Raw genomic sequence first — 25,955 nt, 5'->3', positions numbered from 1 at the left:
TGCCAAACTATGCAGTGTATACATTTCATTAGGAATGGCGCCCTGCACATCTCCATCCCTATTCTCTGCACATCCTACTGCAGACCCCAGACAGCAGATGGTGCTGAATATGGAGGCATGAACACCAACAAACCTCGATGTGAGCTTCCCCCGTTACAGCTACGATGTTCCAGCCGCGCCACCCTTTTAAACTTTTACATTTTGGATTTGAAACTAGACGGTCGCTTTCAAAGTTTTAATGTTGGGGTGAGGCGCCCCTTCGGCGAGGGATTGCCCGGCCCATCCTTGACCTTTGTCTGGATCGTGGTTGTATTCAGACAGGATCGTCCAACTCATACAAGGAAAATATGGGGTGTCATAAAAATTCTGTCAGATTTTATCCCCCGAAGTGACAAGGGCATTAAGGTTCCAGTCCAGAGAGTGGAGGGAAAAACAGAGGCATCATTTAACTGATGACAGAAGAGAGAGAGAGAGAGAGAGAGAGAGAGAGAGAGAGAGAGGGTGGAGACAGGACTCCACAAGACAATGTGCAATATTTCTGGGCCCAATAATAAAACAATATTGTACTCAAAATTGGGATTGTGAGGACTCCAACAATCACAACAGGAGGAGCACCGAACGGCAATGTGCTTATTAGAGAGACACCGACAGACAGACAGAGAGAGAGAGTATGAGATGAGTTGCCATCCAAAGGACAGAGTGAAGAAGAGAGAAAGGAGAGAGAGAGAGATAGGTAGAGACGGAGCGGAACGTCTTTCGTTGTGTGCTGACTGATACCTGGACCTAGAGGACGCACTATTCGTCTAAGCCAACCTACATTTCCACCTTCACTGACCGGTGACACAAACCTTTCATGAAATAGGAAAAAAAAAACATTCAAAGACACTTCCGATGGTCCATTCCTGGGATTCGATGCCTCTGATGAAGGGGAACCAGAACCAGAGCAGGTCTCGCCAAGAAGGAACGTGTTCAGGAACGCCCTCCAATACTTGGTCCGATGGCCATTTTATGTCCATTGCTGGAGGATCTTATTATTCTCCTTGTGTCTTTTTTCGGCTCTTCGCACGGAAAAGTCCGAAGGGGCCCCCGAAGGCCACAGTTTCTCTCACACAGTCCAGTTGTAGTCACGACAAAAGTGAATCTAGTTTTGCCCTCCACCGTTTCCTGTTTGCCTGTTTGCAGTCTTTGATTCTGCAAGTTCAGATTTGGGTCCATTGGTTTGAAACAGCTCTACATTATGTGGAATAGAGTTTCTGCAATGGTTAATCTGTTCTTCAGTACGATGGTGTCTGAGAATGGCTTTCTGTTGGTCTCAGGGTCTGAAAGAGAAGAATTGACTCTATTTGATGAGACGCAAAGGACAGAGTTACAACGCTGCAGTTCAGAGCTGTTGAGAGGTGAAAATGATAGTGCGTACTAGGTTGTGTAGGTGGATAATGTTTGCTCATATAAAGACTCTCCAGTCCTGATGGTGATTGCACTCAGCATGTGTGCCCGTTGGGAAACTTCTGTCTTCTAGCTCTAATTTCGACATTTGTTTTTGCTGTACTCAACAAATAACAATTATTCCCCAGCTGTGGGAAATATCCCATTCTTCCAAGGCTAATTCAAAGCCTTAATTTAGCTTTGTAAGCTGTCTCAGTTTTGGACTTTTGAAGATGATTATGATCCCTGTGGTGAAATTGGATTGTTGCAACAGCAAAAAGTAATAGGATGGAGCAAACAAAACTAGCATAGAAACATGAATAGATGAAATGTGGTATGATATAAGACGAGAGCTTTAGGATAGAGAATAAAGGGCGTGTTCCTCACCTGTCCTGAGGTTCGAAGAGTTGGTTATTGCAGAAGGCGATGCAGGGCTGGTCTTAGACGTTGCTGCGCAGTAGCCCCCCCTGTGGGTGCTCGGGAGTACTGCACTCTGAGGAGTTCTTGGCTTTGTCCTTGTTGTTGTTGGGTTCGTTGTCTTTGATAATGTCGTACTGACGACAGAACAGGGCGATCACCCCTGGGAGAGGAAAAGGACACGCTAATTATATAGTTAGAATAATAATAATGTGATACCTCGTTGATTCCTGTAGGGAAATGCTCTTTTCTGTGTTCCTCCCTCCACAGGGAGGTCAGAGGTCAGGTTCAGCTACAGAACAGCAGCCCTGCAGCTGGGAGGGATCCAGCAGGGAGGATGCTTGCTGAACCCTAAACCCAGGTCATCCAGTGGAAGGACAGTACTACAAGGACACCCCCCTCCCCTCCCCCACTGTCCATGTTATATTATGTTATTTTAATTATTCTATTGTTTCATTTAACACCATTTGTGCATTGTAAACCATTTGTGCATTGTAAACGCCAATGCATTGAATTTGAACGGACAGGATAAAAGGAGCATTTTTACCTGAGTGTTACACAGATTTTTTACATTTCTATAAACACCCTGCACTAATTATTTATTTTCATTTGTTTACTTTGGTTATATCGTATATTGACCATTATATTAATTCATTTAACATCATTTTTGCTTTGTATACGTTGTAAATTTACAGTCAACCAATGCAAACATTTTGAAATTGAACTGAATTGAAAAAGCAATTTTAGCTACTATGCTGATTTGTTTTTTCTATATCAATCCTGCAATGATCATTTCTTTTTTGCTTAACTGAATTCATTATTTGAATGCTTCTTGTCTTCTTCCCTTTTTGTAAAGAAACACTGTAGCCCCATACACTTTGAAATTCTAAGACACAGCAACCCAGACGTTTTATTAACAGATGGGACAGATGTTTATTGTTATCTAGGCCTACTAGTTATTTACTTCTATTATCTTCATTCCATTCAATTCAATTCAATTCAATTCCTTTATTTAAACAGGTAAGTCCCACTGAGATCGAGATCTCGTTTTCAAGAGAGACCTGTGTACACAACAAGAAAACAAAACAAACAAAATTTACGACAAGTTATTTCCAGACAATCCACATGCAGACAAAATAAGAAAACTAAGAGAAACAAGCACAATCCCTATATAATGCATCATCCAGCAGCACCCTAAACGTCTCTATGGAGACAAGTCGGTCCAATTTGAGTAAGTCCTGAAGCCTATTCCATCTATTAGGAGCGTAAAAGGTGAAAGCGGTCTTTCCTGACTCTGTGTTCATACATGGAATGTTCAATCTAATGTATGCCTGCGAACGTGTATGATATCCTGTAGCACTGAAACTTAAAAGCGAAGACAAATACAATGGTAGCTTGCCACGTAAGGCTTTGTAAATAAACAAAAGGCAGTGTTGTTCTCTTCAAGTGGTAAGAGATGGCCATCCTACTTTCTCATAGAGAATACAATGATGTGTTCTAAGCATGTCACCGGTTATAAATCTAAGAGCACTGTGGTAAACAGTATCAAGGGGTTTGAGTGTCAGGGCCCCAGCGTGCATATAAATCACATCTGCATAATCAAGCACTGATAAAAAATGTTGCTTGTACAATCTGCATCCTACTACTCATTGTAAGGCATTGCTTATTTCTAAAAAAGAAACCCAGTTTAAACTTTAGTTTCTTAATCAGTTCATTGACATGGCTTTTAAAAGACAATTTCTCATCTAACCAGATACCTAGGTACTTGTAACACTGGACCTTGTGAATTTGAACCCCATTTATTGTACTAATGTTAAAATTCATAGGATTTTTTGTATGTGAACTGGTAAAGAGCATGTATTTCGTCTTATCTGGGTTTAGCACTAGCTTAAGTTTAATCAGGGCATTTTGAATGGCCAAAAAATCTGACTGTAAATTAGTAAAAGCTTTGTCAATAGAGGGCGCTGATGAGTAAATTACAGTGTCATCAGCATAATAATGAATAGAGCTGTTCTGAATTAAGCAGCCCAGCTCATTTATGTACAACGTGAACAAGATAGGACCTAAAACTGAGCCTTGGGGCACCTCTTTAGTGACTTCAATGAAGTCAGATTGATGGCCATCAGCAACTATTGCTTGAGTTCTGCCAGTAAGATAGCTCAGAAACCAGTTACATGCATTGATGTCAAAACCAATTGATTTAAGCCTATCCAGAAGAAGAGAATGATCCACAGTGTCAAATGCTTTTGATAAATCTATAAACAGGGCAACACAACTCTCTTTCCTATCTAATGAACAGATTATGTCATTTGCTACTTTGCATGCTGCGGTCACTGTACTATGTCGAGGTCTGAAACCAGATTGATGGGAGTTTAGAATACAATGATCAGACAGAAATTGATGCAGTTGACTATTGATGAGTTTTTCTAAGATTTTGGCTAAACACGACAGTTTGGAGATTGGGCGGTAGTTATTTGGATCACTGGTATCCCCACCTTTATGTAAAGGCATTACATGGGCTGCTTTCCATATGTTAGGGATACTACCAGGAGAGTTAAGTTAAAACTATGCATTAAAGGGTAAGCTATAACAGGTGCAGTCAATAATAAAAGTCTTGGATTTAAAAGGTCTGCTCCAGTAGCTTTTTTTGGGTCAATCGATGTTAAGGCTTCAAATACCTCCCCAGCTGAGAATTCCCTAAGCGAAAAAATTTGCCTAGTTGAATCATTAGTGGAACAATTTATCCCAACATCAATTGAGGCGCTAGTGGTCAGATTTAACTTCTCAAATAGGTAACCGGAAGAAACAAAATGCTTATTAAAAACATCACATATTTGTTCTTTTCCAGAAACGACAACAGAATCCTGAGAGAGATGTTTGGGTAAAGAGAAAGCATGACCATGATTTACTGCCTTGACTGTTTTCCAAAATTTTGCTGGATTACTGTAACTATCAGACATGGCATGAACAAAAAAAGATGCTTTAGCATTTCTAATGGTCCTGACACATTTATTCCTCCATTGTCTAAAGGTCAGCCAATCAGTGGAGGACTTTGAGGTTGTTGCTTTTGCTCATGCTGCATCCCTTTCCCTTAACATCTCTGAGATCTCAGATGAAAAGCAAGGGTTTGATCTATCTTTTACCCTAAATTTCTTGAATGGAGCATGCTTGTTTGCCAACGAATTGAAAATATTTGTGAAATAGGTTAGGGCTAAATCTGGGTCTGGAATAGCACCTAACCTTGAGATATCACTGAGATATAAATCATGAAGAAATGTTTGCTCAACAAAATGTTTAAAGTCTCTTTTCACAATGATACGTGGTGGAATCCTTTCTTGTCTGAGACCTCTAATGCAGGAAATAGGACAATGATCACTGAAATCTAGAGCAAATACACCACTGGCTGTATATTTATGTGGTCTGTTGGTTAGGATGATATCAATCAGAGATTACTTTTCAGGATTCCTAGTGTCAGTAGGCGTGGTAATGAGCTGAGTAAGATTTAATTAAATGCAATAGTTTTTTAGCCCCTCAGAGGAGGAAGATAGCCAGTTAAGGTTAAGGTCACCCATAAACAAAACTTCAGAGGTCTCATACACAGATAAAAGATTCACCAGATTATCAAGGGCACTCTGATATGCAGAGGGAGGGCGATATGCTCCTATAACCATCATTTTATCATTAGGATTAAGAGAGACATTTAAAGCTAAAAATTCAAACTGTTTTGACAGGGACACAGAATGCAACACAGATACAGTAAAACAGTTTCTAATAAAGATAGCAATCCCACCCCCCTTTGTGATTCTGTCCATCCTATATACATTGTAACCATTAAGTGCAATGACATCATCTTTAACTTTATCAGACAACCAGGTTTCTGTTAGTATTAAAACATCCGGATTGGTTTGTTGGACCCAGATTCTGATTGGATCCATTTTAGGTGCCAAACTTCTCACATTCATGTGTAATAATCCAAGCCCCCTGCGATGCAGGAAGTCACTTGGGATATCAAGTGAGAGCTTACTACTAATGACAGGGGACAAAACTGGGGAAGTGGTATGTGAGGGTGGTAGACAATGAACATGAATGAGGTTATTTTTGTTGACAGTGAACGGTCTAGAGGGTAAGCACAAGCGTTTCGAAAATCTAACTACAGTGGGGGTATTTTAGCCTGGTAAGACCATCCTGATCACATGACCTCACATTCTGTTTCGCTCCACGGATCAGTCTGGACTTCTAGCCGCCCACATCGATTTCAGTGGGCGGGAGTACTTGCCTTGACAGACAAACTCCTTCAGCCAATCAGCTCGGCGAAAATGTATTTTCCGCTGAGAAACTCCGCTAGTGCATACTCTTGTTCTTGTTTAATTGTTGTTATTGAATCTATTTCTGCAATAACTGCACTTATGTATTTCACGTCATCAACTACGACGCAGTCCCTGATTGGCCCGGTTACATTGTAATTTCAGGAAATCGATGTGGGCGGCTAGAAGTCCAGACTGATCCATGGAGCGAAACAGAATGTGAGGTCATGTGATCAGGATGGTCTTACCAGGCTAGGGGTATTTGACCTAGCAGTGACTCTGACAGGAATATTGAAAATGTGTGCATGGTCAGTAATGAACAATGGTGAAATACCGCGGTTTAAATGTAAGTGGCTCGGAAAAGAGGAGAATATAGTTTTGTTTTTTACAATGGCACTGGATGGTCCAAACCCAGTAAAGGAGCTAACAGAATTAGAAGTGGAACGACATCGGTAGGGGCTGGGACCTTGGGGACATCAAAGACTGACGGACCGTTCAGCATGCGCTACGTTGTGTTTACTAAAGCATTGACTGCTGGACACGGGCGCATGTGTATGAAAAATGCCATATGATAAGTTTGCAGACAGCATCCGTGCGCCAGCCTTATTGGGGTGAAGACCATCTGCACCAAACAGATGGCCCCGTTACCAGAAGACACTGAAATTATCGTTGAAGGTTCGCGCTATAGTCATTGCAGATGCCGGAGAGCCAGGTGTTCAGATTCAACAATCTGCTGAAGCGCCCCATCCCATGGCCAAAAGTGGGAATTGGACCGGAGATGTAAATCATTTTATTGAGATCTTTGAGGATGTTAAGAAGGTGGACATAATCACTTTTTAGCACTTCGGACTGCTTTTTGGGAGTGTCATTTGTTCCAACATGGATGATAACTTTGTCAACTTGAGGATGGGATTTAATTATGTCTGCCATTTCATCTGCAATGTCTCGCACTTTGGCGCCAGGGACACAGATTGTATGCGCCTTTTTTAATCTAACGTCTCTAATAATCGAGTCACCAATAATAAGTGTTGACGGGGGAGCCGGCTGATGGGAGCGGGTAGCCGCCCAGCGAGGTGGCCTATCTGGAGGTCGCCATGAGACCCGCCGCTGGACAGTAGCTGCCCCCGGAGGGGTAGAAGACAAACCAGGCTGCTGCATTTGAAGGACGGGAGAGGAGGGCTTCTCCAGCTCATCCAGAACCTGGTAGCGGTTTCTGAGCTGGAGAGGTTCTGGTGTAAATGAGCTGGAAGAATATCTTCCTTGCTGTTTTTTTTCCTCTGACGACCATCCATGGCTCTGCAGCGGGCGTTGAGCAGGTGATGGTTTTGGGCTTTGCTCCCAGCTTCGGCCAAGGATCTTCCGCCGGGGCAGGCTGGGCATTGGTGGTAATGGTGCCGTTCCACGGGAGGGTTGTGTTCATCTCAGCATTTCGAGAGGCCGCTGCGAGCAGGAGGGAATCAAAAATCCGTTCATCCTCTTTTATTTGATGGAGTGTGGATATTCTGCCTTTGAGTTCTGCAATCTTTTGGCTCAGACGAAGGCAGCCAGTGCAGTCAAGAGGGGAGGTAAGTGGAGGCATTATGTTACAGTCCTGAATAAGAGAATCAGCAGGCTGAAAAGAAAGAAAGGGGAGAGAACTCGGCAGCAATAGTGTTTCTGAAGCAGGCACACACAGATATAGTAGGCCACTGGCTGTTGACAGGCAGGAGAAGGCACAGTCCAGCACTTACATGCGAGGGCTCCAAACTGGAGCCCACAGCGATGATGTGACTTTAGCAGAGACCGTGCACAACAAAGAGCTTGCAGGGACCAGCACTTACCGACATGGGCCCATAAACTGGGCCCGCTACGTGGATCAGGTTCTGGTAAGCCTATGCTGGCAGTCCCGGTAGTTAGTGACTATTGATTTTGGTCTCCGGCGGTTACAATGGTGAGCTGGCGTTTAACGGTGCCCATCAACCAGTGCTGGGGATCCGGTTAGAATCCACGTATGAAAATAAAAGGTATAAAAGCAAAAAATACATGAAAGACCAGGTAAAGTCCAATAAAAACCTCCGATCATTAGATTAAAAGCCAGAATCTACTAAAGTCGGAGCTGGTAGAACCCGCAAACAAGGAAACCAAAACCAGCGGCAGCCGGACGTGACGTGAAGGTTGTTTTGTCGGTAGGGGCATGTGACACACAGTGGCAGCCCAAAGTGTTAATCTCCTCTCTAATTCCATTGTAGCTCAATGCTTTGGCAATATTGTTCATCTAGCATTCATGTCAGTCAAAGACTGAACTGAATTGAATTGAACTGCGAGCGGCAGAGACGTGAATAGGGTGAAGCCGCGAAGACGGAGACATGAAGCCGATGGTAAAGATAGCTGCACGAAGCCTGTAGTCAAAGAGATTAAAAACCAGGCAGAGAGGAGAGACAGATGAGGAGAGAGATAGACAGAGAGTGAGAGTGTGGAAATGGAGAAAGAGAATAATTCATGACGGCGGAGCAGGATGTGGATGATGGGAGGGAGGGAGGAAGCAGCTGGTCCAACCGGGCTTCAGTCTGGGCGTTCTGCTTATGTCAGCCTCTGCTCGTCCGATGACTGCGATACCAAAGGGCATGGTGGGATATCTCACTGTGATATCCCCCAGCATGCCCCGCGGGCCCAATTAAAGCCGAGAAAACACAATTCGCCTCCTTCACTCTTCTGTTTTTTTCACCATCCTGCCCTCCTTTTTCCGCTTCTCTCAACTTGATCACTCAGTTTTTCCACCTTTTCTCTATTGCTCTCTCTCTCCCTCTCTCTCAGTCTCTCTCTCATGGGTAATTGCTGCTACTGTATATGCTATATACAGCATTTGGGCCGTATTTGTATCTCATTAAAGTGGGTTAGGAAAGAACATTTATAACTCTCTGCCTGTCTGTGAAGCGGTTCTCAGATCCACAAAAGGATAACCGCCATATCTCTGCACACATACCGCTAATGAGTCGAAGTCTCCATGCATGTAAACATCGCTAATGTGTCTTTGTACTGTTTTTCTGATGGGATACCGTTGCGATCAGGTTGCATTTGGATGAATCTTATGGCTATACTGACATGCAGCTTTGTTTATGTAGAGGTTAGAGATGATCTGATTATATTTACACTCTGTTTACAAGCTGAAAGGATGTTCTAGTGGAGTTTCTAAAGCATTAAAAATGTGTAGCAGGGATTTTGAAGTGTGTCACATTTATGATGTGCGGGAATGTGATCCACTTAGGGGTAGGGATCCACCTCGGACTCTGCATTGCATCATATATGCATATATGATTATGCAGGATTACATTGACACTTGACATTAAAATGCATCTCTGGTATACACAATGAAATCAGACTTTTCTTTCCTTCGTTAAAACAGATTTCTGAGCATGTCACTTCCTCTCATACAATTCAGGTCTTTAAAATTGACAGAAAACAACTTTTCTTGCTTGTCCACCATCCACAAGTATCCTGACAATCCATTTTTGACAAGTATGTTACTGTCTGAGCTGCCTGCCACCTGTTACATTTGGTTTATTTATATATAATGTGTTTTTGCTGTATCCAATCACCCAGGATGCATGTTAATGCCAAGTGTAGTGGCACTTAGTCGCACTTTCACCTCTGTTTGTCCAGTATTTACTTCACAACATTGCATAAACGAACATGGTACATTTGGTGAATCGTAGAAGCCAGCATTAAATCATCCCAAAAGCACCGCAGCTCTCCAACTACTTATATCACAGAGAGATGAAACAACCATCAATCTCTGTAACACAACAGTACCTCAATCAGAGAGCTTATTTGCCCAAAAAGTCAGCGGATTCCCATAAGGCCTGCTGTGATAAAGGTGTGTTGCCGAAGAGGACTATTACCTGCCCACATGATGAGCACCACTACAATGATGATGAGTTCTCCTGCCCTCAGCTGGGCCGCCTGACCAACCTCCTCCATCGTCACCTCGTCTGGGGAGAGAGAGCACACAGCCACACACACACACACACACACACACACACACATGCAATCAATCAAGTGCCACTGAGGACAGCACGATTCACTGTCCCAGAGAGCCAATGTGAAATTGCCATCAATCTGAAACTCTACAGGGAAAGATAAAAGAATCAAACAGGGTAACAGGGGAGCAGAGAGGCTGCCTAGTGTAAATTCTCTGCTCTGGCCAGTGTAATTAAAGCTGGGTTAGACCAGAGGTAGAGCTGCAGAGAGAGCGATAGAGAGAGAGAGAGAGAGAGAGAGAGAGAGCGAGAGAGAGAGAGAAAGAGAGAGAGAGAGCTGGAACCCAACCACTCATTGCGTGTCCCTTGCTGACAGGACTCTGGCAGCAGCAGCATAATGCCGATCACAGGGTCAAAGGTTTGAAGACACTCTGGACCACAACCTCTCGCTCTGTGTTGCCAGCACCAGGCATGGTGCAACCCCGTTTACCCCGGTCCAAATGTCTCCCTCTTTCATGAGCGTTTCCTTTTCCCCTGCCTTTTTAGAGAGAGCCTGAAGTACAAGTGCTACTATACTAGTAGCTATAGAGTGGCCTGAACAGCCTCAAGACATTGCTGTCGTTCATTTGTTTTTACTCACATAGTATGCAAAAACTCAGAGGAAATCTTGACCACATACTGTGAGGCAAGAAGGGGTTGGTCAAAAACCTCCTTGAGTACACACAAAACAGATATATATGAAAGCTAGGGACTCAAACGTTTGATTTTATTGTTATAATCAACACTCAATACCTGTTTTCTGCGATTATGCTCATAGTTGGAGTAACCATAATCACAGTAAGATATGTTAAGTACTGCGATGTTAATCACATTATAAAGGCATGAATACACCTTCATCGCATTTCTTCCAGTGTGACCAAGTTGCACATGTACCAAAGAGGACATCATATCACGCATATCAATAAACGTCACACGCAGGCAACACAAGTTCCGCAGGTAGTACCAGCGAGGCTGTGATCAGTTGATCACGGCGTCTGCTCCTTTCCAAAAGACAAAAGTGTCAAGAGGACGGCATTTTGCAGCTGGAATAGGCCAATAAAAATGGCAGCAACAGATATGAAATGGGAGTACAGCATAGTTGTCACTTGTGATAGAATTTGCTGATGGTGGGACAATAGAAGTATAAAGTGGCGGGACGGATTTAGAAACTAGGCTACCCACAACTCTGCAAAAAATCGAATAACCACAAGTAGCATGTAAACAGGATTTGGAATTGCAGAGTCATGTAAACATCTTAATCGGAGTAATGCCTTTCTCTGATTATTACATAATCGTTAATTAGTGTGCATGTAAACGTAATCAATGATACTTATCCACACTATTCCTCAACTACTACAGCTTACTACTACAATTTATGGAACTGCCACATCTTTTAAACTCTTGCGCACCTTGTAGCAACTCATAATGCAATAACTGCACATATTGTAATCAATGTAATAAAAACTGTAATAAAGCCTCAAAATGTAATGAAATACCCATAATGTAGTAAAATGCTGCACACATAACGTTATAACCTTGTGGCAGATAATGTTAACATTCAACATTCAACATTCAGCTGTTCAGATGACAGCCTGAAGCTACACCAAAACTCTGCGGCTTCATTATAGTGCAGATCATCCTCTCACACCACCTCTAGTCGAGATTCAGGGATTTAGCTTAGTATTTTTTAACTATGGGTCAGGGGAGACTTTTCTCAGGTCTTTGCTCTTGAGTCTCTGAGGCTTTCCCCTGCGTCCCTGCCAGTAGCCATCCATCTTCTGCACTGTGCTGGAGTTGGCTTCCTCTTCGTCACGGTTTGTTTTTGGTGATGGCAGGCAGTCTACAGAGGAGTAGAAGACGATGGACGTCGGACGCTCAGAGTTCCTGTTGCCATGGTAATCCTGCTCCGCATTCGGTGAACTGTGGGCTCCATGGAGTGCCGCGGCGGGCTGTGTATTCCAGATCCTCAGTGTCCTCTGGAGAAACCCCGGGCTCTTCAGACACTTGCTCTGACTGCAGACAAAGGGCAGCGGGCGCTCTGGAGCTGTGAGCCTTACCAGGAACACAAGCACCTGCTGGGCCACAGGAACACAACACACAGCTTTTTGCTCTTTGAAATGTTTTTCTTCTTTGAAATGGTTTCTGTGTGGGCGGTCTGTGTCACAGTGGGTTAAGATGTGTAGCAACAGATAATGTAATAACTACCGCATCATGTCGTAACGTGTCAAAATGGACTAAAACCTGTTCATGTAATAACTTTCCATATAGTGTAACAGACTGATATTGTAATATATCGTTACATACAATTACTGCATTATAAGGGGTATAACATTTTATAAGGGTTTTTTAATAATTACAATATCAATCTGAAGATGATATTGCTTTACCCAGCAAGTTATTATATTAAAAGTTTTATTACATTTCCAGCCCATTCAGAGGGATATTTGATCACATTGTGTATAATAATTACATTAAAAGGGATATATATATATTTTATTACATAAAAATGGATTATAGTTATTAGATTATTCAGCAATTTGTTATAGTAACGGGTTTTATTACCTGTTCAACCCACTGAAATGGTTGAAATGTTTGACCAATATAACATTATTCAGCAGTTATATTATCAGTTGCCACAACGTGTATATCATGTTCTTTCTTTATGAGTATGAGCCATCTCATAACTTATTCTGCATGAAATTCCCTCTCTGTCTCTGTCTCTCTCTCTTTCTCTCTCTCTCTCTCTCTCTCTCTCTCTCTCTCTCTCTCTCTCTCTCTCTCATTTTTCTGGTCAATGTTCCACCAGCAGCAGTGTTTCCCAAAGTCATACAGAGACATATAGCTTATGTTTAGCCTTTGCACATTCAGCTATACACCAACTGTGTCCCCAATCTAAACTTTCAGAAGTGGTTCACACTGCTCGCTACCCGCCCAGCATGGTGCATTTTGGCTGGAAGAACATTGGGAATAACAGGAAAACCAATTCTCAAAGTTGAAGTTTTTTGGAACAAGTACTGCTTGGTGGATTATAAGTACGCTGAATTGTAGAATGGCTTCTAAAGATTCAGAAAAGGTCTTGACTCATATTTTATGCTGTACTTTTGTCGTTTTTACTACATTATAGGCACTATCACATTCAGTTTTTTGTGCATTTTTATTACAATATGTGCAGTTGTCCCATTCTGAGCAGCTACAGACAGACAGCCAGACGGAAACATCAACAGACAGACGGACAGACAGAAGCACAGACAGACAGGCTGCTCGTTGCATTGCGCCTGCAGATACTAAACGGTGTCAGGCTGATTAATACCCGCTTAGAAGGGGAGGAGAGCAGTAATGGCCGGGAGATTTAATCAGGACGGCTAATGAATACTACCCCCTCACACACCCTCACACACACACACACACACACACGCATACAGAGGGAGTTCTATCAAAGTCGGAGCAAAACAAAACGCGAGTCTGCCCCCTCCACATCAAGACAAATCGCTCCGCGAAACATCTTCGTTCGGCATCACATGATCTCACCTGCACTGCAAAATGACCTGTTAAGACGGATAGTTTTTTTTACAGTGCATACACCACTTTAACTCTCTCGCCCCTCACGGGGAGCGGACAGAACTACCACCCGGGGGTGATTCATGGGAACACGCCACTCCCCGATGTCTCCTCACTGTTTCCTCTCTTATCACCTTGCCGCTGATGAGCGTTTAGCATTTCGCTCCGGCCCCTCTGAAGCAGCGGCGGCGGCGGCTCTTGGCACAGTTAACTGGGTCGGCGAGGACACGATAAAATTGGAAAAGCGCTGCGAGTCGCTCCAGATAACGGCGCAGGCCCGTGCATCTGAGGAGTTAGATTGTATGTATGGGAATTGGGGGGGGTGTGGGGGCGGTGGGGGTTGGGGGGAGGGGGGGGGGGGCGGGGGGTGTTCTCACAAAGACAGCCGCGTCCGTGTTTTATTAAATCGCCAAATAGCCCTTTTTCCTCGTCCCTGATGGTCCCCCATTGTGCTGGAAACAAAACATTAGCACTCCGCTGTGTTTCTGTCTCTGGTCAAAAGCTGTTACCTATTAAAATCTATGTGTGTGTCTGTATGTGCGTATATGTGTGTGTGTGTGTGTGTGTGTGTGTGTGTGTGTGTGTGTGTGTGTGTGAGGGAAAAAGAGAGAGAGCCTAAAAATGTTTCCTTTTGGGTTTTTTTGTGTAATCCCATTTGTGTGTTCCAGGTATTAGTGTGTGTAGGTGTGTGTACATGTGTGTATGACTGTGTGTGTGCATGTAACTGCGAGTAGAGGAGTTTGTGTGTGTGTGTGTGTCCCTGTATACATGTTTCTGCCTGCGTATGTGTGTTTTTGCATGTGTTGACGACCCCAGGAAGACTAGCTGTCATTAATTTGCCAGCTAATGGGGATCCTAATAAAACAATAAAACAATGTTACCAATCTACCTACCTGTGTGTGTGTGTGTGTGTGTGTGTGTGTGTGTGTGTGTATCTGCGTGTGTGTTCCTGTGTTAGTACATGTTTCTGTGTGCATATGTGTGTTTTTGCACGTGTTTTACCAATCTACCTACCTCTGTGTGTGTGTGTGTGTGTGTGTCTGAGAACAAAACAATCAATCATATTTTCAGAAAAGCATTACTTTTTCCCTTGAAAGTCCCAATCTTCACACAACTTACAACAGTTTGATCCTACTTACTATCATATATACTATGAATTTACATATAAAAGATTCATATCAGCCCTAAAGAAAGTGGTTAAACCCTATTCTGCAAATGAAACGGTGAATAAAATGAGTTTAGGTGGATTTACCCTCTACTACATCCCTGTATGTATGTATGTATATGCGTATATATTTACGTGTGTGTGTGTGTGTGTGTGTGTGTGTGTGCTGTGTCACTCACCCGGGCTCTTGGAGGCCAGCTTCTCCGACTCTTTGGGCGTTCTGAAGAGGACCGGCTCGCTGGGAGGGCTGCTGCCGCCCATGCTGATGCTCTGAACGTGCACGATGTACTCCGTGTCCTCGTCCAGGTCCCACAATGCACAGGAGCGCGTGGTCGTGTTCACTTCCTGGATGAACCTCAGCATGCGCACGTCCTTCTTCTGCGGCCGAGCGATGACGGAGAAGAGGGGGAGGAGGAGGAGGAGGAGGAGGAGGAGGAGGAAGAGGAAGAGGAGGAGGAGGAGGCATTAGGTGCCAGGAGGCAGTTTGAGGTGGGATGAAACGCTAAAGCCTCTTATGAACTGCAGATATTAGAATGGGAAACTTTATTGATACCTGGAGGGAAATTCTCTTTTTTTTGGATCCCCTCCACAGAAAGGTCAGAAATGAAGTGACTCATAATAATGACTCATAATGTCTAATATTACACTTTAATAAAAGTTGGATATCAGCCAGTCAGTGTCGTCCATTTCTGATATGATGGATATGATGCAGTTTGTTTGACTACATATTTATTATTATTATTATTACTAGTGGTAGTACTAATATCATCCTTTCAGTGGGTTTCAGTAGAGAGTTTTAGTGTCCCATAGTCTAAACTGCTGTGTCAGAGGCTTTCCCACTGTGCCAAGACTCAATTCTGGTGGAAACGCTGTTTTTTTGGGAAGTTTTTGGCATGAAAATGTTCAAATTTGAAGATATTAAAAATACCAGTCCTCCAAAACCCATATCGACTGAACCCTACAGTCACAGGTCAGGTTCAGCTGCTTCAAGGTAAGATGAAAGGCTCTTTTCCACTCGTTAACGCAAATTTACCGAGCGCATTCCTCTTATCAGCTGCAGATTCTGGGGTAAAAAAAAATATGATGGAAAAGTCCAATTTGCCCGCCGACGATGCTCCTTTTTAAAATTCAGCAAATTGCCTTCTGTTTAGAGCTGATAGGGTGCAAATGCGTACACGTCTCTCTTGGTTAACAGTCGGGGGGGAAAAAAGCTGAAATAAAGCCTGCTGGCGTTTTTCTGCAATGTAATTATGTTTAAAAAAAAAAGGAGTGCCTCTCAGACCAAATACTCTCCACTAGCAGGGTACATCATTATCCAACTAGGACTGCTTGCTCAGGTCAATTGGCTCCCGTTAGATCAAGAGCAAATTTCCTTAGGGGCACTTTTATTTACAGGCCAATTACAGAGTGGAATTCCTTAACGTTTTTTTTTTAAATGGCACTTATACAAAATAAATACACGTTCAAAAAGCATCTGAGAGAGCGTTTACACCATTGACCGAAACACTGATTTAACTAACTGTCTCCCAATATCTTGGCCTGACTTAGATGCCCCATGTTTAATATTTATCTATTAAAGATCGCTTCTATGAGATTTCTCCTATCTGTTGAATTCCCTGGAATGCTATAATCTTGTATATGTGACATCTTTAGGTCGTTGCTGTGGCACTTCCCAGACACTAGAGTACTGTTGACTTGGACTTTCTGTTGATGTAGTTGAGTTTCTGTAGGTGGCGCTCTGTTCTTTGTCTGTTCAGCCATGGTGGCTATCACTGCTCATGCTAACTACCCAGTTCTTCTTCTAGTTATTCCAAATAAACCGGAAATGTAAAACACGTCACAAGAGCTACCAGACACCGGGTGTTTAGAACAGCAAATGGAAAAGGTTTCATGAACTGGATATACTGTAGGTTGAATCACTGTTGTGTGATAGGGAGTAGCATTTACATTTATTTATTTACATGAAAAAGTCACAGGTGCAGATCACTTTAAAGGATAATACCAGTGTCATTTTATTTTTTCCCTATCGCCATTAATGCCTATGACGAGTCTAAACCCACCTATTTGCTACAATCTCTGTCTGCTGCAGGTTTGCCTGGCTTCCAGGAACTCAATGGCTCCCATTGTTTTCAAAAATCCATTCAAAACAGCTTGCAGAGCTGTGCTGCTGCCTTGACTCAGCTAATCCATCATTTTAAATGACACGACTATTCAAATTTTTCCTAACATGAGTTCATGACGCCACAGTCACTGCAGTTACAGTCCTGTCAGAGGCAGTTCCATTCTGCCAGATCACTGCTCGTCTCCAGCTTGACTCCCACTCCCCCTTAAGTTCCATTTTGCCTCTTCACTGCCACCAGAAGCATGTAACAGTGCACCCTCATGGAAAAAGTGAAAATAGTCCCCATTAAAGAAGTAATTAGCTGCTGACTGTGGCAGATACATCAGTGAGTTTAGACTCTCCATAGGCATTAATGGCGATAGGAAAAAAGTAAAATTAAATACACTTCACACACATGTGACACACACACACACACACACACACACACACACACACACACACACACACACACACGTACTAAACACACTAAAAAGGCACCTGTTGGGTGATGGCGAATCCAATGACGGGGTCTCCCTCCAGGATTTCCCACGTGACCACCGCAGAGTTGACCTCCAGCTCTCTGATCGTCACATTGAGCGGAGCAGACAGCAGGGTGTCTGATGTACACACACACACACACACACGCACACACACACACACCACGGCCACAGCAAAGAGATCAGAACAGACAGGTCATGAATATTCTGTCTTTACACCCTCGTAATACATAGGTGCCACTATCTAGACCTGCACATCTTCCCCTCTCCACTCCTCTCTCTCTCTCTCTCTCTCTCTCTCTTCCCTTGCTCTCTCGCCCCGCCTTCTTTAAGATGTTCTCCTCTCCTCCCACAAATTAATCTTTCTCCCTTCATTAACACCAGGCCTAATTAACCACACACGGGTCTCTTTCCCTCGATAAGCCTCCCCCTCTCTCTCTCATCTTTCTTTTTCTCAGTGTTTCCCGCTCTCACACATACACACACATTCCCCTCTTCACCCTCTCCTCTCTTTCTCACTTTCTTTCTCCCACGCACATCTCATTAAGTGTGAGTCATGGCGCTGCATTTTCTCGTGTCACATTTGCCACTGGTTTTTGGGGTTTGGGTCAAAAAGCTTGCATCCCAGAATGCAATGCTTTGGTTGATTAGTTGTTTACTGTAACTACGGTTTTTAAATAAGATTCAAATTACAGTGCTTTAAGAAGCAATAGTGAAAACACAGCCGTATAGTGTTTGGGTGTATATGGAGCATAGAATAGACTAAATGCACATTGGGAGGGTGTGTGTGTGTGTGTGTGTGTGTGTGTAACGGCCTTGTGAGATTGAGCCGAGACCACCTCAAGGCCTTTGATGATCAGAGTCAGGGCTTTATATCCCACGAGCCCGACTTCTCAAAGCAACCAACAAACCAGACCTTGGCATACTGGAGCACACACACACACACACACACACACACACACACACACAGGTATACATACACACAAACAGCGTTCCACTGTGCATCCATCCTATTATGTGCTGTAAATGGGGAAGCACATGCATTAATGCCAGAAAAATATTCAAATTAGTTCATTTTATTCTGAAGTTCTAGCCAACACACACCTGAGTGTTATTCTAGCATTAATGCATGTGCTTCCCCTATTGGGAGTCATCATGGCAACTGTTGGTATGGAAATCAACCTCCTTGAAGGAAATGCATCGACTACACACACTTTTTTTTCACACAGGTGTCTTCTTCACCGCTCCTCTATACGCTCTCGTCTCACAGGCGTTCCCTCTCCCCGCCTGGTTTGCGAGCGTGTGAGCGTCCGCCGCCGCCCCACCGTGTCACATTGCTCTTTCTTTGTGTTTACCCTCCAGATTACCACCAGAAAGCGCAGCCTGTCACATTCTGCAAATTAGATTTGCATGTCGCCTCACACCTCCGCAAACGGTTGACGCCCAGCCGCCGACTTGTTTGCAGAGTCGATAAAATAATGGCATTACGGGGAAAAGGAATGTAGTCTCTCGCTCCGCTTTGCTCCCTGTCTGCTCAGTGCTAACTCAATCAGCAGAGTACAGCAGAGAGAGCCGGAGTGTTGCACAGTGTTGGCGGAATTAATATTTTGTGTGGGGAAAAACTCTCTCTGAGGCTCCCTGAGGCTCCTTGTGCGTTTGCTGAGGCAGAGTGGCTGGGTGAGTGTGTGTGTGTGTGTGTGTGATACAATGCTACAGTAGGAGTCCCTGTTTGCTTTGCTGTTGACTAGATGTTTTCCAAATGCCTCCACTGTTTATCTTCCTGACTCGGGTATAGGAGTCACACACATGCACACATGCACACACACACACACACACACACACACACACACACACACACACACACACACACACACACACAACAATACCAGAGAGGGATTCCCATCCATTTTTATGCCGTTTGCTGCCAAAGCCGAAGCTGGCTGCAGAATCACAAAATTCCCCTTTCAAGGCTCCATCCATCTCCAGCCTCTGGAAACCAAATATTCAATCTCTTCAGGCCGAGATAAACCCCAAACGGCAGATTTGGGATTTTCACAGATCTAGCCTATCTCTCATCTCTGTACGGCGCTGTAATGTAACCGAGATCTTCTAGAGATAAATGTTCTCCTTAGATAAAAAACACTGCAGGTTAATAATATCCAATATCATTAAAGATAGCTACATGAGGGGCTATCCATATCCAACATGCATGATACATGATCATTGGAGGATGGTTATACTATATGAAGAGGTTCGTGCCTACAGTATTACTCATCTTCATCAATCTAATTCCATATCAGGACATTGATGGATGGTGGAGTTGTAAAGGCAATTAAGTTTTCAGGTGGGGCAGCACACTGCAAAAAATCTCCATCATAACAGGTCAGTTAATACCATTGAGTCTTGAAATCGTATTTTTCTTTAAAAAAAGTGAAAAAATGAGATCATTCCATTTCTTTCCAATGCAAATTGACTTGTTTTAAGATTTTCAAGATGTTGACGCTGGAATTACCTCAACCAGCTGGCAAATATTTCCACTATTTTCAGATTTTAAGACTCAATATTAGATAAAATGACTTTTTAAGAAGGAGATTTTTTTGACAGTGCAAAGGTTCTGCCTTGCTGCTGTGTGCTGTGCAAGTGTTTGGTAGCTACATTACCTGCACAAACACACACACACACACACACACACACACACACACATCCATGACACACTAACAATCTAACACTAAAGGATCCACTAAACTGTAAAGCACCACACATCACATTAAACACCATTGGTCCTCTCATTAACACATCCCATACGCTACATAGCAGCAGCACCTATTGCTTAATTGCCTGTGATCAGCTCGTAAATCACTGCCCATTGACAGGTGCAGGCCTTTACTCGTGATGATCGGCTCATCAACCTGTGGTAAAACTCACCGGCATTAACGGAGCCCACCGAGAGGCAGCCCAGCAGGAGCAGCAGCACCGCCGCCGCAGAGAAGCCCGGTTCACCCATCCTCCTCCTTCTTCTAGCGACGCTTCACATCCTGCAAGCTGCACGGCCCATGTATAATATCCCATTTAACGGGAGGGAGGAACCATCTCGCTCGGTACCGGAGCGGGACTTGTTGTGCCGGGGATTAAACTGAACTTGGCCGCCGCATCGGAGAGCGCAACAACAACCGGTGGAGGAGGAGGATGATGAGGGGGAGGAGGAGGAGGAGGAGGAGGAAGAAAGGGTTTTTTTTTTGCTGCCGTGCGGTCGGTGTCTCGGTGCCTCGGTGACTCCGCCGGCAGACCCAGTCCCGTCTGCCGGTAACGGAGCGGTGTGGAGATCCTTACTACGTGGAGAGGTGTGCGGAGCGGTGCGTAAAAGCAGTGCGCAAGTGCTGCAGAGTGCAACGTGCCGCCACGGTGCCTCTCTCTCTCTCTCTCTCCCTCTCTCTCTCTCTCTCTCTCTCTCTCTCTCTGTCTGCCGTCTGTCTGTCTCTGTCTCTCTCTCTCTCTCTCTCTCTCTCTCTCTCTCTCTCTCTCTCTCTCTCTCTCTCTGTCTGCCGTCTGTCTGTCTCTCTCTCTCTCTCTCTCTCTCTGTCTCTCTCTCTCTCTCTGTCTGTCATCTGTCTCTCTCTCTCTCTCTCTCTCTGTCATCTGTCTCTCTCTCTCTCTCTCTCTCTCTCTCTCTCTCCTGTAGATAATGTAATAACTTGTCAAAATGTAATCAAAATGTAATAACATGTCCTTCTAAATGAGTCAAAAATGTAATAAAACGTCAATGTAATATAGGCTTAATTGATGGATATGTAATAAAATCTCCAGACTGATATTATAATAGTTAAAAAAAACAAAAACAAAAAAACAAAGTTACACCCCTTCAAATATATAAATTACCGAGTTATATAATAATGTAGGCTATTGCAATGTCAGGAAGAAAATACTATATCAATATTTCTACACCCATCTCTCCCCCCAAAGCAGGTGACAAAATTAATGTCATTCACTATAGAGCGGTAACAATAAGAACAGATTAGCTATCTACAGTGTTATTATTCTTCCGTCAGTATTGTTGCTCTCTCTCTCTCTCCCTCTCTCTCTCTCTCTCTCTCTCTCTCTCTCTCTCCCCCTCCCTCTCTCCCTTTCTCACCTGTGGCAACCCTTGCCAAGACATCATCAATGATTGCTCTTCCCCTAACAAAACATCACTATAACATTTTAAATATTCTCAATAGGGCTTAAAGTGTGTCTATGATGCTAAATAGTGAGTTTGTATTTCTCTCTCCTATGGTATCCTATGGTTAGAATATTCCTATAGGTAATCATATCATTTTTGCTGTGAAATTATCCTTCTCAAATATATGATAGTGCTAGTCTAGTCTAGACTAGAGTATAGGCTGTACTCAGTTGGCCAATTTGATCAAAATACAGTATTTATGAAACTGGGCATTGAAGGGGAAATCTGACATTAAATGACCAAGATTTACTTTCAATTTCATTTTTCTCTTTGGTCCAGGACAGTGACCTAGGGAAGAGAACCTGCTGGAAATTTGTAAAGCGCATTCACAATTAGTATGAAAACCACTCTCTCAACCACTTTCTGCTGGATAAATTCTGTCTGGCGCAGGCTAAAATACTGCCTAAAATGGCACAAGATTCAATAAAACAAAAATGTGTGTGTGGGTGGTGGGGTGAACTAAAGTAATTTAAAGCAATATGTGAAATCAGAAGACAAACAGACTCCAAATTAAAGCAATTGGGGGGGGGGGGGGGGGGGGGCAATCAGAGATATGGGGTGGGCAACTTTTTATTCATATCACAGTGTGCTGTACTGCAGTCTAGGCAGTTTTCCTTGTTTAAATGTCAGACTACTGTGTATAACCTATACATACATGAGCTAATTATGATCCATTATGAACTAACTATACACATACATGACCTAAGTATGAACTAACTGTATACCTTGTTTTTCATATACTTCTTATATCACTTAGTTGTAACTGCCTACATTCAAAGTCTATGAATCCTGGCGGATAGTGGATACAGGATGGCAGCACAGTGACACAGGGGCCCCTGTGTCATTGAATAGCATTCACTGTTCACACATAACTAGGGGCCCTGGGACAAGAGCCCTGGGACAAGAGACATAGATTACACAGATCAATAGACGATTAGCATTCCCTACAGAAGCCACTTAATGTCTCTTTCATTTCAATGAGGAGAGGAGAGACGGGGACAGGGAGGCAGGATGTGCTACTCTCTCTGTCTTTCCTCCCCTCTCTCTTTAGCTGAAGGTTATGAGAATGATCTTGTTCGCCTTGGCCAACAACAGTCATATCTCTTCTCTCTGCTACTGACAGTTTTATCACTCAGCGCAGGTTCAAATGAGTGAAATCTCCTCAGACAACGTCAGGTTTCAGCAGTTCCGGCATGCAAAGACGACTTTCCCCTTTTTGCATTTTGTGGACCTCATCTGTTATTTTCACGGTCCACGCCGTTGTGATTCAAAATGAGATTTATATATTTTGGAGAAACTCCTTCAGAGGTTAATGTGTTTGGTGCGCATAAGAGCAGTGATATAAGAAATTGTATGCAGGTATAGTGGGAGTTTTACTGTGTCAGGGAATAAAAGAGATGAGTTAAAAGACTACTGAATTGAGGAAGATTGTTGTTTGACCTCTGCATAAACATACATGCGCCTACTGTAGCCTACATCACATAGCATCACTATGATAGTCTTATAATGTTCCTATAGTGTGTCTGTGGTACTCAGCAGTGAGTTTAGTGACCATCAGTCAACATATATATATAAATATATATATATTTTTTTTTTATCTTATATGGTATTATTATAGAGGGCTTTCAGGTAGTTTGCATTTCAAAATGTACAACTTGGTCATCTCATCAGTATAGGCCTATATGGTCAATTTCTGTGCTGGTCTTTTTTTTTTTCGTTTTGCCACGATACATATGATAAATCTTATCTTATCTTTAGATAATGTCAGTTTGCTAGCTAGCTAGTGTTAGCTATCACCGTTTTGTTGTAAACACATCTAATTTGCACACTAGCTAACATACAGTATCTAGTAGATGTTAAAGGTTCCATATTCTACACTTTCCAGTGATTTATTTTATGTCTTGAGGTCCATTCAAAGCTGTTTGTGTGGTGTCATGAACCAAAAACACTCTCAATCCATTTTTACACGTTTTTTTCCAGCATCTCTCTGAGCCTTACCAAGAACAGGCTGTTTCTGTCACTGTGTCTTTAAGGCTCATTAATATTGAGAGTGAAACGTGAGACACCGCAGCCCCGCAGCCCGGCAGCTACAGGTAGGGAAAACTCTCTGGTAAATAAACAATGGCAACCGCTCAACCGCTTTGAAGAAAACCCTTTTTTAGTCTATTATTTCTTACAAAAATGATAATGAGCGAACCTTTGTGACGCCACAAAGTTACGGAAGTCCAAACGGCTCGTTTAGAGGCTCGCTTTTCTAATATGGATTGTGTGGATTTAGTTGGCGACCGTGCGTTTTGATACTTTCACCATGTTTAGATAGACCATCTGTAAGGTTTGCCCGAGCGGTCAAGGAGGAAAATGAGGGGAGCATCAAACCAGGTTGGCGTTCCAACAAGAAACATTTATTTTTCTTGCACCGTGAATAACACACTTGCCCAACACCTGCCAGCATACACCTTCCAGCCCACCAGACACATACAGACTACCTGCCTTATAAAGGGTGTTGGCTCTACTAATGAGCTGGCACATACCATTCACAGGAATACGTAAACCCACATAAATATCTACACACATGAATGACAATAAATATTTACTTAAAACTATTACCACAAATATTTACATTTATAATAAATATTTACATACCCAAAAATAGATACGAAAAATACCAATAAATAACCTACATCAATAAATACATTCAAACAGTACAACAACAGGGTTACAGCAAGCGGGAAAAGGGTAGAGGGGAGTCTCTACCCTTTTCCCGCTTGCTGTAACCCTCCCGGAACTAATAATAGGTGCACGGGTCCCCGGGGAATTCTTTTGCCCAAACACCCTGGGAGAAGGAGAACAGGCAGAGGTTCATTGTACTGTTATTTAGCATCGCATGAGTCACATTATACTCCTCAAATATCTCGCTACAATTGAATTGCAAATCAATGCGCCTTATTTTATGTTCACAGGCGAACGACGAGGCGGAACAGCCCAGCGTCCCTGCTGTGAAACACGCGACTCATGCGAGCTGCAATATACAAACAATCAATAAATAAGTACATTTATTACCATACCACATGTGTGTTTATTTAACCTGTGTACCAATATCTGCAAATCTGTGCATCAATTAACCTATTTCATCTAGCAATAGTATTTACTATTCACTAGGGAACCAGTAACGGCGACCCGTCGTTACACCATCCAACTCCTTTATAATCAAAGAGGGGAATCCCGTTTTCCACAATATGGGACCTTTAATAGTGGCTAGTCCCATATTAACATTGGCTACTTCACTAAATTAGCCTGCTGGCTAGTTAGCTAGCTAACAAAGCCAAAAACCAACAGTTTGTTCAGGTTAACTGAACTGACTCTTCTCAAGCAACAACTCTGCTTTGGAGTAGAAGCTAGGGCTAAAGACAAGACAGTCTACTGTGTCACAGTGAGCTTAATCTGTAATGAAAAATCACTATTATTCCTACAATATTCCTATAAGGACTGTAGTGTGTCTGTGATACTCAATAGTGAGTTTAAAGTGACCTTATTGTAGCCTACTGTATGGGCTCTTTCTGATAAGAGTGTTAATGGTATGGAGTGTCACAGGGAACATTCCAGCTGACCTACAGAGCCTGCTGTGCTGCGTCTGGAGCTTAAGGAGAGCTGATGGGGGACAAACAGGCCTGAAGTGGCCTTAATCCATCTGAAGCCGCTGGGGAATGAAGAAGTTTGCAGTCGCTTTGAAGTAGCGTTATCATTCACTTTTTCCTCGCCTCCTATCACTGCTAACCCCTAACTGCCCCCGGACCACTTTAATTACTGTCTATGTTTGTGTGTGTGTGTGTGTGTGTGGGTCCATGTGTGTGTCCATGTGTGTGTGTGCTAGGGAGAAGAATTTATGGTTGAGTCATGCAAATGAGGATGAAGGAGGATCACGGGTGAAATGAGGTGACAAATTATAGTAGAAATTGGACAGAAAAAAGTGAGTGAAAAAAAAGTGAATAATAGAGAGAGAGAGACAGAGAGAGAGAGAGCGGCACGGCTCTCAGTTCTCCAGAGAGAGTGTAAGGACAAGTAGAGGGAATGATGCTGGAAGTAGTGGAGGGAGGGAAATGAAGTTGGTGAAAGAAAGAGTGTGAAGCGTGTGATGGAGGCATAATAAAGAGTTTCAGCCCATTACTGAAATCCCCCTGATGCCAAACTGAACCCATTCAACTCAGCATATAGGCAGTAAGGGACCTCCTCTGCAATGTCACACACACACACACACACACACACACACACACATGTGC

At 43.2% G+C, this 25,955-nt stretch overlaps 1 protein-coding gene across 2 annotated transcripts; it reads right to left on the bottom strand.

Annotated features, from left to right (window-relative positions):
- Nucleotides 1-1,865: 1,865 nt before the first annotated feature.
- On the bottom strand, nt 1,866-20,466 carry fndc5b (fibronectin type III domain containing 5b). 2 transcript variants are annotated; one of them, XM_071924656.2, is made up of 6 exons: nt 20,388-20,466; nt 18,645-18,647; nt 17,464-17,582; nt 15,044-15,242; nt 10,025-10,114; nt 1,866-2,005 (listed from the first exon to the last, which is right to left on the bottom strand). In XM_071924656.2, the coding sequence occupies exons 1-6, from the start codon at nt 20,464-20,466 to the stop codon at nt 1,866-1,868; spliced, it is 630 nt and encodes a 209-aa protein (XP_071780757.1). The 2 variants fall into 2 exon arrangements, with proteins under 2 accessions (XP_071780757.1, XP_071779967.1); XM_071923866.2 differs by lacking the exon at nt 18,645-18,647.
- Between the last annotated feature and the right edge of the window lie 5,489 nt (nt 20,467-25,955).

Source organism: Centroberyx gerrardi, chromosome 19 (assembly GCF_048128805.1).
Source record: "Centroberyx gerrardi isolate f3 chromosome 19, fCenGer3.hap1.cur.20231027, whole genome shotgun sequence".
Lineage (NCBI taxonomy): Eukaryota > Metazoa > Chordata > Actinopteri > Beryciformes > Berycidae > Centroberyx > Centroberyx gerrardi.
The sequence above is the reverse complement of the archived record's forward strand: the minus strand, read 5'-3'. Positions and strand labels throughout refer to the sequence as shown.

What these genes read in the sequence shown, in the direction of transcription:
- fndc5b (XM_071924656.2), bottom strand. Translation starts at nt 20,466, where the DNA reads ATGGGTGAACCGGGCTTCTCTGCGGCGGCGGTGCTGCTGCTCCTGCTG. An exon ending in GATTCGCCATCACCCAACAG is followed by an intron (nt 15,243 to 17,463) that starts GTGCCTTTTTAG and finishes GCTCGGCCGCAG; the next exon opens with AAGAAGGACGTGCGCATGCT. An exon ending in GCTGGCCTCCAAGAGCCCGG is followed by an intron (nt 10,115 to 15,043) that starts GTGAGTGACACA and finishes CTCTCTCCCCAG; the next exon opens with ACGAGGTGACGATGGAGGAG.